The sequence below is a fragment of the Aythya fuligula genome, chromosome 6 (genome assembly GCF_009819795.1).
Source record: "Aythya fuligula isolate bAytFul2 chromosome 6, bAytFul2.pri, whole genome shotgun sequence".
NCBI classification, from domain to species: Eukaryota; Metazoa; Chordata; class Aves; order Anseriformes; family Anatidae; genus Aythya; species Aythya fuligula.
Window position 1 is genome coordinate 22,057,705 of NC_045564.1, and position 18,618 is coordinate 22,076,322.

Genomic DNA, 18,618 nt, shown 5'->3' on the forward strand with positions numbered 1-18,618 from the left:
TGAGACACTCCTGTTTTTCCACTGAACAGAAGACGTGGCACTGTTCAAGCATTGTTTCTTTTGGGCCCCACCCTGCTCATGCAGAGGGTTCAAATGGGTTCACTGGAATAACAAAGACATTTCTGGGGGCGGATCTTCTCCCAAAATGCTTTTTAATGACATTTTAGTTGCTGGGGTGACTAGGCTTAATTGGCCTCAAACCAGATTAGGATCTTGTCCTTTATTAACACTCCTAATCAAAAAACCACTCGTCAAACCTTGTCAAACATAGTAAAGCACAGGTGCTTAAATGGAGTCATATTAAAAACCTTATTAAGAACAAATTGATTATGACAAAATCAATCACTTCTGAGAAGCACCTAACAACTCTGAATCCTCTCCAGTTCTCGGAGCTTGAACCTTAGCTGCCATGGAGTCTAAAATAAAGGGAGGTACATCAAATTTTTATATAGGTGAATATCTCAATTTGAAGAAAAAAACAGATAAATATGATATAAAAATATGCCTGAATGCTCAATAAAATATTATGAAGCACCAGTACAAAGTTATACTAGAAGTTCATTGAGTTGCACCTGATTAAATAAAAATGTCAATAAAAACCTAAAGCTGAGGTTGCTCTGAGATTCTCTTTTATTGTAGGACTCCCAACTTTCACGCATGTAACCCTTCCAAAACTCCAAGTCAAGATATTTTTTACTTAAGATTAGAGTTTGATACCTCTAGTAATGACTACTTCCATTTGCCAGAATCATGTCTAACTCAATGGCTTCTACACGTTAAATTCACAACTACTGCAAACTTTTCCTGCTGTGCACTAGACATCAGAAACATCATCACCCATGAAAAAACCCCAGTGGTAAGAGAAGAAATCGTACTTACGAGTATTTAGTCAGAAGATCCAAATCATTATGCATGTTGATTGGGTATGTTTCACTGAGATGAAATAGCTTCTCTAAGGCCTCATAAATGAAAATGATGCAGATAAGAGAAGCAAAAGCTTCTTCAGTAAACCGTGTAATATAGCAGACTAGGGAGCTTGCATCAGTTGCAACAAGGATGATGCACAGGATTGCAGTCCACAGTCCAATGCTAGCTCTCAGAGAAAGGTATGACAATCCATACTCTCTAAAGAAAAAATAAATAAATACAGTTTAACTTCTGTTCAGCCACAGTTTCCGAGATGTAGAAGAGGCAGGTCCAAAATTGTTTTTCCTAGGGATGGGTTTATTTTGGATACAGCTTGGGGGGCAGCAGAGGAAAGGCAAGGAGCAGGTAGGAGGGCGGGGAGCAGAACCAACCCACCCTTTTTGCATTACCAACAATAGACTTCTCACAGTCACTGAATAATTTTCAGTCTCCAAAAGCCTAAGCAGTCCACTCCAAAACAAATTCCTGATCTTATTTCTTCAGATCTTGGAATTTGGTGATCAATGTTTCTAATTTTACCCAAAAACACCTTAGCAATGATGCATATCATGATCTTCTTCACTGAAAGGGTTTAACTTCTTCACTGAAAGGGTTGTGAGGCATTGGAACAGGCTGCCCAGGGAAGTGGTGGAGTCACCATCCTTGGAAGTCTTCAAAAGACGTTTAGATGTAGAGCTTAGGGATATGGTTTAGTGGAGGGCTGTTAGCGTTAGGTTGGAGGTTGGACTCGATGACCTTGAGGTCTCTTCCAACCTAGAAAATTCTGTGATTCTGTGATCTCACCCATCTCAAACATGTTTGAGTACAAATAAGTCAGTGGAGTAAGTCTTTACCTTGCATATAAGGATTCCATAAATGTTATTTGGACATACACAGTTAGCCATTTCATTTAAAAATGTTTGAAATTTTAAATAGCTCTACTCCACTTACTTGCAAAATTTGAATAAGATCTTTTCAAACACTAATACTGGTCCTGTGCTGCCAAGTATAGTGAGGGGCTGTCCACCAAAGAGAGAGTAGGCAATTCCAGTCATGGATGCTCCAAACAGCGATTCTATTGCACTCTGAAAATGATACAGATTGAAGTGTCTATAAATTTTCAATCAGGTTCTTTTAGCAACGTATTGATTTGTCATCTTCTAAACACTGAAACACAAGTATTTTAAAGGTTGCACCCTCATGCAACAACAGTAATAATAAAAAAAATACTAACCACAAACCTACAAATGTAAGTTTGTTTTGAAAGTTCAGATTTAACACATACTATACGACCTTCAGTTGCTTCTCCTAGTAGACCACCAAATGTGATGACAGGAGACATGCAAGCACAGTAGAGAAATAAAAATGATGCCAGACACTGTAGACTGAGAGCATCCCTGAAGTCACTCCAGAAGAACGGAGCTTTTCTTTTTATATCTAAAATCAATCCTCCAAAAAATCTAAAAAATAAAAGAGAGAAAACTAATTTTAAAAGTTTACTGAACTTTTTTCCATAATATTCCTTAGTAGCTGCAGAGAAGCTATGCTCCCTTCATCAAGTGATACATCCCCTTGTAATTCATCCTTCTCCCCAGAAGAAAGTTTCTGGGAACTTTGTTCTGGTAAGTTTAACTAGGAAATTGTTTTTAAAACAAAATAAGAAATTGTTTTTAAAACAAAATAATTTGCATGGTTCTGTTTTTAAAATTTTCATGTAATCACCCAGACCCAACTTCTGAACAGTTGTTTGTTCCCACGCATACAACTCTAGTATTTTTGTGAAATAATTCTTTGCATTTCTTTAATGAGAGAGCTACTACAGTGCCCATTTGCCCACACTTCTACATGTAGAGCACATCACATTCTCTATTTGAGAACCTCTTCCTACATACACTTGGTAACAGAATTAAATCTAGGCCATAACTTTCCAAGAACAAGAATTGTCATATTTTGTCATTTACGCTACGCTAAATACGATGAAATATTTAGGAACAGACAGTCCATTACAATAAACAACAAAGTTAAAACAAATATCCCACAATGCTCTTTTTCTCATATGCACACCGTATCAGATGGTGCTGAGGTAAAGTGGGGAGACAAAGTGTTACCTGCTCCAAAATACTAAAATGATCCTTCAAGCTTACAATAACAGATTCACCAGAAGAAGAATGACTTACAGACAGACTGACCATTACACACCTCTGCTGCACTGTGTACAGCAACACTGCATGTTTAGCCTTGTGTAGGTAGGAATGACAGTTAATTATCAAGAGGCAGCAAAGAAAAGGAAATGTCTAATGTACAGCTACCAGCATGATGATGCTGCACTATGGTAACTCCTGATAGCTGATGGGCTTACACTACACCATATTAGACAAGAGAATATAATTATTCCTTCGAACAAATTCTTCCCTCAGATGTGTGTGTGCTGTAGCCACCACAGAATTATAGTCTCATATACCAGGGCTTACTGAGGCAAAAAAAAAGTGCTACTGCACAACCCAGAAAATTCAACAACAAAATAGTTGTAAGCATTCGTAATATATGTGACAAGACCATTTCCAACTTTTCCTTCAAACAGAAATAAGAAATGTTAACTGATTTTAACAGCAGTCTGACCTTTATAAATAATCAAGAATGGAGCTTGCAGTAAATACAATGTGAAAATTTAATTCCTCTTGTCCTCTCTACAAAGTAGCAAGTATTATCTTTTTCAACTACATGGTATGCAAATCAGGAATAAGGCCTCAAAAAAAAAAAAAAAATCATATGCCAAGCTAGTTACTTAAGAGGGAATTGGACCATTATTTTGTCTTTGAAAGTATACCAGTTAGTACACTTAAAATTTTGAATATAATTTCACTAACTTTCCAGTGCGTTGCAATTCTGGTCCAGAGTGCCCTCCAGGTTGTTCTGGATCCCCATGGGCTGCAGTCCCATTTGGCACTCCTGGGATCTTACGCTTCTCCTACCAGAAGGAAAAGATACTTTTCTTAGCTGTTTACAACCAAACACAATTTTGGTAAAGAAAATAGACTTTGAGAGTTGAAAGACTAAACATCCAAATTTTATTGTTAGATTCACCAACATAACCTCTTCATAAACAGTTCTGTAACCAGAAATAGTAGAAGGAACTGTGACCTAAAAGAAATTTAAAGAATTGATCGAAGAAAATCCTATTATCAGAAAGTATTTTTAAGAACAGCACGGCAGACTGCTTTGATCATTTCTTATTCTTACCTGGTCATTGCATTTTGACTTCACTAGCAACTTAGCATAACCAGCAGCAACTATTGACAAGAACTATGAGTAACAAATCTTACACTATATGTCTGAAATACACAGCAAAATTCAAAATGGATTAGAACTGTCATCAAAGAATGGGAGAATAGATAAACGATGGAAAATCTTTGTGAACAGTCACTGTTCAGTAACAATCCATGCTGAGTAATTAGACTCAATCATGTCATACTATAAAAAAGCCATCAAGAAAAAAGGGATTCCTTTTTCATAACCTTTTCTGCTTGTTTGAATCATCTTCTGAGGAAAACTGCACCTGTAGGAGGATATACACTCACATGCAATGGAATATTTGTGTTTGTCTTTTTGTTTCAGAAAACTAGGATACCATAAGCTTTGAACAAAAGCAAACCATGGCTGTTTGTGATGATCAAAGACACTTATAACCACTTACTCCTCAATTTTAAGATCCATCTGTCTTTATTCAGGACAGACCTAGCATTGAACTGCAAGGACTGTCATCACTATATTATGTTTTCAAGACAACAGTTCTCTTTAAGCAAAGTAACCAACAGAAAGAATGCAAAATGTCTATATAGTGATTTTGCTAAATGCTAAATTAATGAGACTTAATTCTACTCAGCAAAACTTCATTTCATCACAACCTTTAAAAGTACTTTTTACAATGTACAAACCTGAGAGGGAACATTTTTAGGTGGCTCTATTCGAATTGTTGGGTCCCATTCTCCAGGAGGGAGAACTGTAACTTGATCAAGAAACTCATCAATTCCAGACACCAAGTCATTGCGATCTTTTGCTTTGTAAGCAACATCATGGAACACCTGTGAAAAACAAAGAAGAGAAAGAGATGGGAAGAGGAACACCCATAAAATATTTCACAATGGCCCCTACTCTTCTGAAGTTGAAGTCTCAGCTCCAACTGACTAGAAAATCTGGTACGTAGTTTCCATAGCAGTTTCAGCTAAACTGGTGCTAAATATTCCAAGGAATTTAAAACTCAATTATACCCCTGGAAATTAACTGTGAAAAGTGGAATCCTATCTGTGAAGATACCCTTGCATGTTACTCTTGTCTCTCATTTTGTTACCTTCTTATGGCAGCATAATCTGGACATAATCTAGGCCATGAAATGAACTTAAAATCTATTTGTGCATGATTTCAACTGGACAATTACATATTGCAGGTTCCCTATTACACCTCTTCAGTTACCACAAGGTTCCCTATTATACCTTTTCAGTCAGTACAAAATTACTAAAGCCAACTCATGAATAAAAATACCTCATCTGTCATTAGTGTTGCAATTGATCTTCCAATCTCATGGTATTGTTGCCCTTTACCCAATGGTCCAAGAAGAATAAACAAAAATCTGCAAGTTGAATAAAAATATTGTATAAGGCAGATGGATGCAAGTAACTACATACATACATACATTACAGAAATACTTATTTAAAATTGGACTAGAAGAAACTCTGTCAAACACAGATACAAGTTTTTGGGGCCCAATAACATGCATCCCAGGGCCCTAAGGGAACTGTCTGATGTAGTTGAAAAAACATTCTATGTCATATTTCAGAAGTCATGGCAGTGAGGCAAAATCCCCGGCAACTGGAAAAATAGGGGAGATTTAGATTAGATGTGAGGAGGAAATTCTTCACATGGAGAGTGGTGAGGCACTGGAACAAGCTGCCAAAAGAAATTGTGGATTCCCCATCCCTGGAGGTGCTCAAGGCCACGCTGGATGGGGCTTTGGGCAACCTGATTTAGTGGGTGGCATCCCTGCCCATGGCAGGGCAGTTGGAACTTGATGATCTTTGAGGTCCCTTTCAACCCAAGCCATTCTATGAAATATTATTTATAGAAGGATAGAAGGATGTGAGGATCCTTCAAGATCCTCACATACATATTTAAACATGAAGCTCTACTTAGAAAAAATGTGAAAATAACTTCCAGAAATATGTCATAAGCTTCACAGTCAGACTTGACTATCAAAACCTCCTTACATAAGAAACCTTATCTTACAAAATAAATATATGCAGTTATAATCTAAATACAGAAAACTCTAACATAAATTTAATGTTAGTTCTCTTAATTTAACAGAACCAATTACTTCATTGTTTCTGTTAAATTTTATTACTTTATTATATGTTAGTATTAATGCAATATCAGGGTAGTGAAATTACCTCTGAATAAAAATAATTCTAAAATCATTTTTTCTCCCATTAAGAAGGCTCTAGATAGCCTCTACTCTGTGCTTAGGGTTCTCTAACATGCATAGGATATGTTCAAATGAAATAATTTCCAGGTTTGCTTAAATGCAAAAAAAAAAAAAAAAAAAAAAAAAAAAAATCGACTGTTTAATATTATTAAATTATTTTAAAACCAAACTTTTCACTGAAAGTAGTTTTCTTAATTTTTCATTCCTTAATTTTCTTTAGGCCAAGTGGGAGGTTGGGAGAGGCAGTGAAGAAATGGAGAAAGGCTTTGGAAGTTTTTTCAAAGCTAAGTCTCTCAATGTCCCTTATACATATGCATGAATCAGAGAAGATGAAAAAAGTCATATCCAATGTAACTACAAATTAAACAAAATTTATTTTACACTAATACTATCTGACTAGGAGCACGGATTTAAGTCTCAGTATTTCATACTCTAGATGAGTGCCATGAACAACTGGAATACAGTACTGTTGTCTGCTAGAATTCTACTTTAACATAAACAAAAGAGGGAAGGAGAAAGACACAGAATATATGTATACAAAAAATAAAAACCGAACAAAAACTGAAAGCCTGCATAACAGTTAAACCAGTGAGCTCAGACATGGAAGAATCAGACTGGAATTCTGAACCCAATCAGCCCCAGCAGGAAACAATATATCTGCAGATCTGCTTAAAAGCTTCATATTGGTCTCCAAAGTCTATTTTAGACATGACAATAATTCCTTATAAACTGTTCTCAAAGCCAAAGTACTTTATTAGAAAAGGTTTCGACTAAGAAAAAGATAATCTAATAAAAATTTATGGTCAAAAGTCACATTCACTTTCATGAAAGTATCTACAAAGTAAATTTTAGAGGAGCATGGTATTTACAGCATATTTTTCATCCATTTGCTATCCCTAGTTAATCGAATCACAAAGTGTTTTTTTTCTCTTTAATTATTTCCTGTATCATTTTTTTTTCTTCTGGACATAATTCTGCAGTATCACACAAGTAGTTTCAGTTCCAGATGAAATAGTCTACAACATTGCTTTGCTGCTGCTTCAGCTTCCTAATATTTCATCTGCAGCATTACCTGTTTGTATAGGATAAATTCTGTCTTGTAGCCTGACAAGCTATCTTTTCTACTTCTGCAAGAAATGATTTGCTTTGCACACCAACAGCATGTTTCTGAATATACTTATGCATAATTTAAAGGGCAGGTGGCAAATTTCATAACCCAATACATGGTGAAACTCACTGAAGGTGACATCACCCTGTCTCCACAAGATACTTAGAAATCTAACACAAAGACACACAAATCTAACTGTACCTAGTTGGAATTGGAACTTCAGCTAGTCCTGTAAGCAGCACTGCAGGAGATAACCTAACAAAAGCAACAACTGCACGGTCCAGGAACTCCAATTCACCAACTAAGATGTTTGATGCTTCAGCTCCAGGAGGTATCTTTTTCATGAAGTGTAGGTCAACCTAGGAAAACAATATCAAATTATCACGGAGTTATTTACAGGGATATTTTTTTCTCCTGTTTTGGCCAATGATGGCATTATATTTTAAATTTACAATTATTTTCATTATTCAGTTTCTACTACTCTTGTCTGTCATGTAATGTTTCAAAAAATAAGAATGTTTCTCAAAAAAAAAAATGATTTTTTGATATTTTATTAATTTTATCTTGTAAACATAGTTAAAGTACTCCATAAATAAAGGCAACAAATAACTTGGTAAGAATCCAATATTAATTTCCTATTAATAATTTTAACAAAAATCTTAACAGAATCAATAATTCATAATAGAATAATTAATAGCAGTAGAAGAAATTAAGACACCTCATATTTCCATAATTAACAAGTGTGGAGATCATGAATTCATATCTTATAGTTGTCATGTTATATTATAAGTGAGAAAAAGAACAGGCTCCACCACCCCAAATTTTCCTTCTACTGCTCTAAGTGAGATCCATTTTTGTTTTCATATTTGGTGGAAGACTTCTGAAAACAAGAGAGAATAAGCTATCACCACAATTGTCTCAAGAGACAAAACTAAAGGAACAAAGCAGAACAAAAATTTTGGAGTTTTAAGGCTATGGTGTTGACTTTTCACAGGGGGCAGGTAGGAAAAGAAAAGAAGCAGCTTCATTACAACATTGCTATGTAAGCTCTAGGTATTTGCCAAGGAATGTGTTTGTGTTTATTTTCTCAGTACCAACCTACAGTTTATAACAAAGATCGACGTGAAATAATGGAGTATATAATGTATGTTTGATTTCATTATACACCAGTATTGCCTACATTTCAAAATGCATGAATTTTGTCATTTGCTTTCCTTTTATTAATCTAAACACAACAACAGCAACCAAATCCAATATAAACTGTTAAAGTGGACCATTTTAATGTCTATCTTACAGCCATCTGTCAGTACTAGTTTGCATAGTTTTTGGTAATATTTAGAAAATTGTTTTCTTGCAAATGGCTCTGGCACTAAATCAGAATTCAGATATAATACAGTTCCCTCTGTAAGAAATCTTATTTTTCTAAGATCACAAAGAGATGCTACCATAAGCTAATCAAGAATGACAAACACCTCACTAAGCTATGAGACAAATATCAAATCAACCTGAAAGGTTGGAGTCCAAGTACTTCATCAAAGTCTTACTGAAATAATTTTTTCTGTTCCCCACTCAAATCACAAAATGACTCTCCAGGGTTAAATACAAATCCCAAACAGATTCACGCCGCATCTATTGGTGGCATTTTAGGTCATTTCTACTTGAGAGAAAGCAAGTAATCTTCCAGGCACATGTACCAATGTGCACTCTGTACTGATTTTACTTTATGAATGGATTTAGCATTTAATAAAGTCTTGTGCACCACATACTACAGTTGTCACCCAAAGGTCCCATCAACATACAGATCACAGGACCAAGACTCAAACCTGAAAGCAATACTCAATCCACTGTCTACCAGAAAGTATTCCTAGACACATTTCTAGTACTACTGATAGCTTGAGAGTCCAAAATGTTTAAGGTATTGAACTGAGCCCCAGTCAAAAGCAAAGAAAAGCATCAAACTGGGTAAATACATGCAAACCTGAGGTGTAACTTCTGCTATTTAACAAGCACAGAGGTAACCCCAAGTGAGTTTGGTGCAAGTGTAGCAGTTACATTCTGTAAACACTCCTTCTAACCTATCCACCATTCATCTCTTATTGCAAGAAGTCTTTATTTGGAGAGACATCATGTACATCTTAATCTTAACCCTTACTTGAGCCACATTCATGACTTGGCATTTAATAGCCCCAAAAGGCTCCTATTAAAACATCAAAGTAAATGACCAATGTGGAGTCCATTTCCCCCCCCAGGCCACCTCGAGGAAGGGAGAAGGAGGGGAAGGGCTCCCACAAAACCAAATATAATTTGGCATGAAGACAAACAGAAAATAACCAACATTACTCTTTAAGAAAGTCCTGACATGTATTCATCAAATTTACTTATAAGCAGAGCTATCGAAAACAAAATGTTCATATCCAAAATGTTCAAAAACAAGTCAGTTATTTCCCATGGTATTTGAAAGACCAAACTCTATCAGTATTGGAACTGCAGTTTTGATTCAGAAATACTGTTTCCACATGAAAACAGAAATGTTGCCATGAGAAGGGACATGGCTGCAGTCTCTTCATGCATTTCATATTTCAGGACAGTTGAAGATCATGTCAGCCTCTGTTAGAAGAAGCAGAGACCAGCAATTGTTTAGCTGCCATCCCCATCCTGCTCACAGACACAGGATAAAGTAGTGCTGTGACAGACCATTTAGAACACACTCATACTACCCTGGGAATACAAAGGCCTCACGCTGTTCCCAGAGGAAGAGGAGCAACACATTTATAAGTACAAACATCAGAAACTAAGTCTTCCTCGTTATGCTACTGAAGTAACATTCAACACTGCTTTTCCTGATGTCTCATGTAATTCAAAAATAGATACCAATACAATGAACACTGTATCACTGCCATATTCACGTTGTTGATGGTTGAATCAACTCCAGAATTTGGAATATTAGAAGTAGCCCAAGCGAGACAGATTAGCAAAGAGAGAATGCGCAAGGTAGTCAAAGGTGGTTTTTGGTAGAAGGTAAATGAAATTAATATGTGGAACAAAATTAGAGCAAGAAATCACAATACTCAAAAGAAAATTAGTGTACTGCTCTACTTTCCTCTCAATCTGTGCACATAATTTCAATTATAACCATTGGGAGTTACTGCAATAGCACATTTCAAGGGGAAATTGTATTTCACTTATGCATCTTCAAAAGGATACATGCAACTATTTAAAGGTAGTCAAAAAAGGTATCTAGATTAGAATTCTTTACTGTTATTTCATTCCTGCAAATAAAAGCTTCTTTCACATTCCTGATACCCTTGTGGCTATCTAACACTACTGAGGCTAGCCCAAAGATACGTTGATCTCTTATGACACTTTAAATAGGGAGAGCTCTTTTGATCAGCTAAGCTGTACAACTAGTGACTGAAGGATCAGATGATGCAGCTCCATTCTTGTTGAATAAAAACTATGCATATAGATAATAGACGAGGATTTTGATCCAACAAGACTCAAAGCAATTGTGAAAATATGCAAAAAAGCATGACTGAAAGTCGCGGCATTCACAATAGGTTGTTGTGAGCATCATCTCTGCACAGCTTAATGTTGAATGGCCAGCTTTATCTCTATTTGATATCCTTTATTAAAACGTTATACCTTGATATTAGAACATTTACAAAAACAATTAGTTTTTGTTAACGATTTTAAAATAAATACCAGCAAACCAAAATTATAATTGACTTTCTATATTCTTAAGTATTTTTAAAGAATTAGCCTGCCTTTTTTTTTTTTTTTTTAAAGCATGTGACAGTTTATAGATCAATTTGCTACCTCTGAAGAAACATGGTCCACAATACATCCCCGGCCCTCCTCCTTTCTTCGCACCATCTTTGACAACAAGATCTGTTTCCCATCTTTATTTCAGCCATATACCATTCCTAGTCTGGCATATTCAGTCAAGAATTCAACTGGTGCAAATAGCTACTGCTGCTAGGAAATATCTCTGGCACCAGATGGAGCAATCACATAACTCTACTTTTAGCTCAGCAGCACTAACATTAAGATTCAACAGACACAAAGTGCTGCTCTTCAGAATTTTGGTTTAAATTACCTTTCTTCACTTACTCAACCTTTGTTGTATTAATGTGTCAGTTGAAGCCATCTATTCCTGTCAGGTCTGTCATCTGTATCTAACGTGACAGTTTGTTTTAGATACATACAGACTTCTTAAACAAATTAGGATTCTCCTTTACATTAAAGCTGAGAAGCTGTTTGCTTTTCTTTGCTATCTAACATTGAACTGTCATTGCAATCTCCACTACTGAACAGCTAACATCTTTTGTGAAGTGTACTGAAATATCTTGGCTTGCAAGAAGTATTAAGTTATAGGTTTACAGAAACACATTCTGTTTGAGACATCTGGAATCCACGAGTGCAGGTTATAAAAAGCGTAGTTTGCATTCAGGCATTACTTCTACAAAAGTACAAATCTGAGAGGTAAATCCAAATTGTAAGAATTCTGAATTACCTTCCTTATTAAACAATTTTCTGTTCATTTCTAAAAACTCCCCCTACAGCTACATACCTATTGTATTGTTATGTAATAAATGTGTATCTATGTTCTTACATTGTGGTTTCCTGTTACCAGTAATTTATCAGGAAAACAAAGAATTCTTTTTTGTTAGATACAAACCGTGTGTTGCAGTAGCCATGAAAAATTTTAATGCTCAAGTAAAATTTGCACTTCATAGCTTTTCCTAATTCACATAGATTCATCTTTTTTAATTAAAAAGATCTGTTTGGTAGTCAGGAATCTCACTTTGCCGTCAGTAAACACTTACCTTGCTAAAGTCAACAGTGCTATTTTCTCTGCTCACATCATTTTTGTTTTCAATACAGGCTGGAGCAGACTGTGGGGAAACAATCTGACCTGCTAACAAAAAATACCATTACAGAATACTAACACTCACTTCTATAAATAAAGCAATATTCAATGAAATATTTGGTAGAATTAAGGAACTATACACATTCCATATCATATGTATATAATGAAACATCCAAACATGGCATTTTAATTAAATACTTAGTTAGAGTAACACATTCTCAAAAGTGAACATTTATCACATGCAGCTACAAATGGGAGAACATAACTTAGAAAATACTCCTGAATATTGGAAGACATATTCTTGAATATTGGAAGACGAACCTTCTGTGCCAATTAAAGCTTACAATGTTTAAGATATTACATTTGAAGAAAGTCCTGCATTTATATAATTTTTGTAAGTAATTTGAGGAACTGCCAAGTTTGGGGCAGTATCTGTCTGCAAGACTACTCCTCACTGAATAAAACAGGACTACTAATATCCATAAATTTACTCATGTGTAAAAGAATGTTCTGATTATAAAATATACCACAAAACCTAGCATAAGAGTGGGATGCTATAAAAATAGTAATATTGGAAATTAAGATGATTTCATCTCAGTATTGAACAATGGGATATTGACATGTATAAAACAAATGTTTCAGCAAACATTTTCAAAAAATTTCTGTGAGGATTTAGTATAGCATTTTTTTGGAAGTTTTAAAAACATCTCAAGATGAGAAGAGTTTAAACATGCCTCAGTCTAATGTAGGAAACAGTAAGCCTTGTGACCAGCTAAAATTTGTCAACAAAAGCTAAAAAAGAAAAAACAGAACTAAGTAACAAATATAGGTCACATAAAGCATATATTTACTTAATGCTCCTGTACATAGCCAGAAGACACCACACACACACACTGAGGGTGTGGGGCTAGCAGTAGGGCATCATGCAAACCCCATAGGTTAACTGGACATTCCCTGCTTGCCTTTACTCTTACACTCTCCCTGGCATGTGAGACCTGCTCACAGCTCTGAACACCACAACAAAGTACAGAAAGAAGTGCTAAGTGTACAAGCCAACTGTCTCTTACTGCCCTAACACATACCCAGGAATAACTGCAGAGTCCAGCTGGCCCAGAATCAGCATCTTGTGCCCAGCATATATTTGTTTCCATAGCAAATAAAGTCTCTCATATGACTAAGAAATGATGATGTGAAAACACTGGTTCTGGTGAAAATCAACCTAAACTTGCATAGTAACAAAGACCATATGCTCAAGACATATGAAGATAAAGACAGTCCTAAGCTAGGTGCGTTGTTTGGGCAATTCAAAAAGCCATGGTGTGTCCGCCCTCACATCTTTGTTAAATCCATTTGCAGTCTAAGCATATCTTCAGCCAGTTGGGAAATGGAGCACTTTGCAGAATCCAGACCTAACAGAACAGGAGACACACAGAAGTATCTCAACCATGGCCACAAATCTACAGTGTCCAGCTTCTGTCACAGCTGAGCAGTGCAGTATCCCTGGCTAACTCTGGTCATGAACTGAGCTTGAGCAAAATCGAGTTGAGAAACTTGCTCAAGGAAAAGGTTGATTTTCATGAAAATCAACATTTCATTTTCCATTAGGCAAATCTCCCACGCCACAAAACATTTATTTGACTTGTGCTGCATCCTGGTAGCTTAGCCAGAGAGATTTCACTTTGACTAAATACAGGCACAGAATGTTCCAAAAGGTATTAGTAAAAATCTTATTATTAAACGTATCAATCTTTAAAATGTAAATTCTTTTATTCTCTTTCTGATTCAGGACAAAGATCAAAACAAGACTAGAAATTAGGGCTTTTGTTCAGCACCACAGTGAAACAAACAGGAAAGTGACAGAAAAACAGACATTACTATCATGTTAACCTAGCCACATAGTTAAAAATAAGTCAAGATCAGTATTTTCATATGACAAAAATTATGGATTAACTTCAGAAGGCAATATATTAATGAAACTTAAAAGAATTTACATAAAAATAAGACTATGAATTCCTAAGCTTAGCATGGGACAACCTTTGCCAATTAGAAGCCAGCAATTCTTAAATATGCAAGATAACAGGCCATGCAACATTTCTGTTTTAATTAGAACTTTCAGAAGATCCACTGAGTTCTATCATTGCTCCACCATCATCACTCAGTATCCCCATACACTATATCTCATACCATAATTTTTTTCTGTATTTTTTATTTGGCAGTCTTACAAAATTTTACAAGAACTATCCTGTAGTATTATAACTTTCAAAATAGCATATATCTATTGTTTTGATGATAATGTACATAATATGCAAAAATGTATACTATAATGTAACAAAAAAACCCTCACAGTGATTCTAAAATAGGAGCCATAAAATGCACAGGGAACATTTCTACCTTAGCTTATTCCCAGGAAGCCTTAGACTTGCTTAACTCTTACTTTCTTCCTTTTAGAAACTCCTCTATAATCTAGGAACTCTATGAATGGTAATACTTGTAATAATTAGTCATACCAATATACACATTATGTTATAAAGATGTTATCCACAGGAAAGCAAGAGAGGTAGTAGTTGATTGTCTTTCTGTTGCTAATTATGGATTTACATTTGAACTTTTTTCTGGACCCATAATTTCAAGAAAATGAGAGTATGGGTATCTGCCAGGGAGAAAAAGATTCTGACCAACAAAAGAGACAGACCACCTATTATACTACTGAATTTTTACCACCATAATTTGAGGTGTCGAAAGCATCCTAAGCAACTACCATAATGGTCCAAAGGCTAACTTGTAAACATTGTGTCCACTTTTCCTTTAGGTAGTAAAAATATAGATGGTGGGAAATAAAAGCCACAACAAGTAAGTATGTAAAGTTTAAAGAATAGCATATGTTCTTTTTCTCTGCCAACAGAAGACCTCAGACTCTGATTTTCCCATATGCTGAAGTAATCTGAAAGAACACAAGTTTTACCTTGAGGCAGTAAGAGACGTTTAAATAGCTCTGTAACTAAAAGACAGCTTTCTAGATCTTGGAAAAACAACTCTATTTTTTCACTGGATTGAAAAACAATCAAAAGATACAAGGTAGAGAAGATAGTTAATTTCTCTTTTTACTATCTATAGGAATTTTTTTAAGTTTATCAAACACGCTGCGGGAATGCGTGTTCATAGTGCAACAATACAGTCTGCAAAATGAGAATCAGCAACTTGGTCTTTGTGTGGCCCTCCAACAGAAAAGGAAAGGCAGAAAGCAACTGCTTTTCTGGAGAGATTTTTACTCGTACACACATTTAGTTTATTATATGGCCATATATTTTGCACTTCAAACAGTTAGATGCTGTGCCATGGTGGCCCTCCCCCTTGCAGAAAGACTTTGAAACTACTCGTTTTCACATTTGGTAGCTTCCTGTACTCCAGAGCTACAAAGATGGCTTGAACTTAATTTTGTGTATGATTTCATGTTAAAGGAGACTTTTGAGGTGAATACTCTTAAGCACATGAGAAATTCTCTGTGGGGTAGGACCAGAAGTATACTGATGGAAACCACGTGCATCACCATGCTACACTGGTTTTCCATTTATTATTCAGCTTTCAAATACATGTTGGCAAGTATGTATGTGCTTTATCCTCAGGTGTATTTCAATTTCAGCAGCTGATTGTTTTTTCTGAATGAAGGACATGGTTATTGGCATCATGGTAGTTCCATGAAACACCAACCAATTAAAGAGCTGTGTGAATGAAAAGGGGAACTGCCATGCTACACATTGACCAAAAAGAGCAAGCAATATGCATTTCCTCTCTGACTTCCACCAAAACCTTAGCAGTCACCACTGCATCAAATTGTTTCTTAAATACAGCTACACTAAATCCAAGTCTTACAGAAGTCCTTATAAAATCTAAGGTTTAAAAGCCTTTATTTATCCTGAGGTCAATCTACATAAAGCATCTGAAAAGCTGCCTTCTTTGAGATGTCATCAGAGAGCCATTAGGATTTTTTTAAGTACTAATCTACAGTGTGGTATCATTGAAATACCCAGCCTACATACAAAGGAACTTAATACCTAACAGATAAAACCATGCTAAAATGGATGTTAAGGCTTATCTATGTATAAAAAGCTAATATCAACACAGTTTATAAAAGTTTTTAAAATTATCTTCTAAATTGTTATACATAAAAAGTGATTTTTTTTTTTCAGATAATGTGAAATTGCCAGAGCTTCGAATAGAGGAAAAATTCACACAAAACAATTATGTCATGCAAAGCCAAGCCATGTAAAATCCATCAGGTCCGTATTTGTTACACTAATTGAAGTTTGCATTTGCAGATACAGAACTGAACATTTTGAGACTATTAGTCTTATCAAATTTAAAAAAATAAAACAATACCAGTAAATTAGTTTCACATACAACATACTTTTAGTCCCTAAAATTGAAGGCTTCAGACATTTAGCTATGAACATTGCATTTACTAATCAATATCCAAGAGGTCTCTAGAATGCCAACGACAAAAACCAAGAACAGCGTTATTCAGACAAAATCACAGTTAATACAAATTGGATGCAACTAACACGTCAAAGGAATTTTAACCAGAAAAAAGTAGTCTACATTTTCTAAAGCATATATATTTTTTCCCACTCAGAAAAAAAAAAAAAGTCTGATTTGCAAGCCAACTATCATAGCCTTCAGGCTTTTCACTGTAATTCGTAACCAACTTGCCAAATCTAAATGGACTCATCGTCCACCTAGGCCAAAAAGCAATGAATGAAAAGCACTAAGTTCTCCTAAGTACATATTAAAATTCTGATATAACAGAGCAGTGACACCATCTTTGCACACTGAATTGTATACATATTTTTAGGTATCTTGATAGATAATATTTTAAATCAATGGAGATCTCACAATGGGAGATCTCACTCCCACTGTACCCATATAACTGCAAGCAGGATTTGGTGTTTGCTAATGATACATAATAAAAGAGGATATGGAAGAAGTCACTTAACCCATTTTTCTAATGGTAGGCCTCAACCTCTAACATTATTCACATGGAGTCATGCAGTTTTAACTAAAATGCTATGATTTGCAATTTTACAAATTGATGCAAGAAAATGGATTTACAAAGAAATAGCATCAAAAATTACTTTTTCCCCCCAAAACAACATTATTCCACACAAGCTTCTCATAAATGTGCCACAGCTGCTGACAAAGGCCTGAAGTATATTTTAATCACTATAGCAAGTAGTTGCATGCTGTCAAGAAACTGAGATGAAGACATGGGTGTACATTTGAAATGATCTGAAGCCCAAGCAAGAATAGGTATTTATACTACCTCCAAACCTTCAGGGAGTTTACAGAACCCAAAGGATAGGAGATGAGGAAGATACAGAGATGAGATGAGCCTGTTAGAGACAGACACAACAAAGACAGAGCAAAATAAAGAAATACAAAGATGAATGATACAGTTTTATACATACAGATTATACATTTTATCATGGGTACAAGGAAATGTGGAGAAAGGATAATTATCAAATGAAAATGTTTTTAAATATAAGTTATATTTTAGTAATATAGTAAGTAACCTGTGGAAAATACATTTTGATTAAAACGCATACATTTGAAAAGAATATAAAGAAGTATTAGTTTAAACTAGAACCATCATTGGGCTTGGCTTCCCTGCAAGGAAAGCAGGAGCAATTCACCTGATCCAAAATCACCACTGGCAGAGAATTTGGGAATACATATGGCATTCACTGCGACCTATTCCCAGAACAAAGGAACCCGGTCACATACCTAGGAATGCCTCCCTCCCCTTTTCATGGGGCTCCAAGTACTGTCCATCTGTCTCCATATGGTAGTATTGACATCATCTGAACTTCACATGCTGTAAGATGGCACTGAGTTATGCCATAAGTGCTTGGACTGATGATTAGGAGAGATTAGGAAACTGAGGAAAGTAACAAAAGCCATCAGAGAACTGGTAATTTAGATTTAATTGGGATACCAAAACATGCTGTCCTCAATTAGATGCCCAAGCATAGTCTTAAACAACTCTGCAAGCGCTCATATTTCCATAAAACAATGAAGACGTCCAAACTGGCCAATCATACTAACTGAAGTAATAGAAAAATGCTTGAAAGAGAACCTGTCGAAATAAACTGCTCCAGCAGCTCATTCCATTAACTATGAAGATCCCTAATTTAATATGCCATTGATTTCTTCAAGTTCTTTGGCATTTGAATAAACATCCCCTTAGAATTCCAAAATTTGTCA

The 18,618-nt window shown here is 35.5% G+C and overlaps 1 protein-coding gene across 8 annotated transcripts in view; it reads right to left on the reverse strand.

Moving 5' to 3' along the window:
• The window catches only part of SLC4A10 (solute carrier family 4 member 10), a 155,825-nt gene that overhangs the window by 34,440 nt on the left and 102,767 nt on the right, over positions 1 to 18,618 (reverse strand). For 7 of the 8 annotated variants that reach the window (XR_004253395.1, XR_004253396.1, XM_032189822.1 and 4 more), the window contains 8 exons: positions 12,317 to 12,408; positions 7,692 to 7,849; positions 5,446 to 5,533; positions 4,842 to 4,988; positions 3,774 to 3,874; positions 2,192 to 2,366; positions 1,858 to 1,991; positions 880 to 1,125 (listed from right to left, as the gene is read on the reverse strand). Coding sequence is in view for 6 of the 8 variants with exons in the window: in XM_032189822.1 (XP_032045713.1) it covers positions 880 to 1,125; positions 1,858 to 1,991; positions 2,192 to 2,366; positions 3,774 to 3,874; positions 4,842 to 4,988; positions 5,446 to 5,533; positions 7,692 to 7,849; positions 12,317 to 12,408 (1,141 nt within the window). In the remaining 2 variants the exon portion in view is untranslated. The remainder of the gene's footprint in view (positions 1 to 879; positions 1,126 to 1,857; positions 1,992 to 2,191; positions 2,367 to 3,773; positions 3,875 to 4,841; positions 4,989 to 5,445; positions 5,534 to 7,691; positions 7,850 to 12,316; positions 12,409 to 18,618) is intronic. The other variant, XM_032189819.1, reaches the window with a different exon arrangement.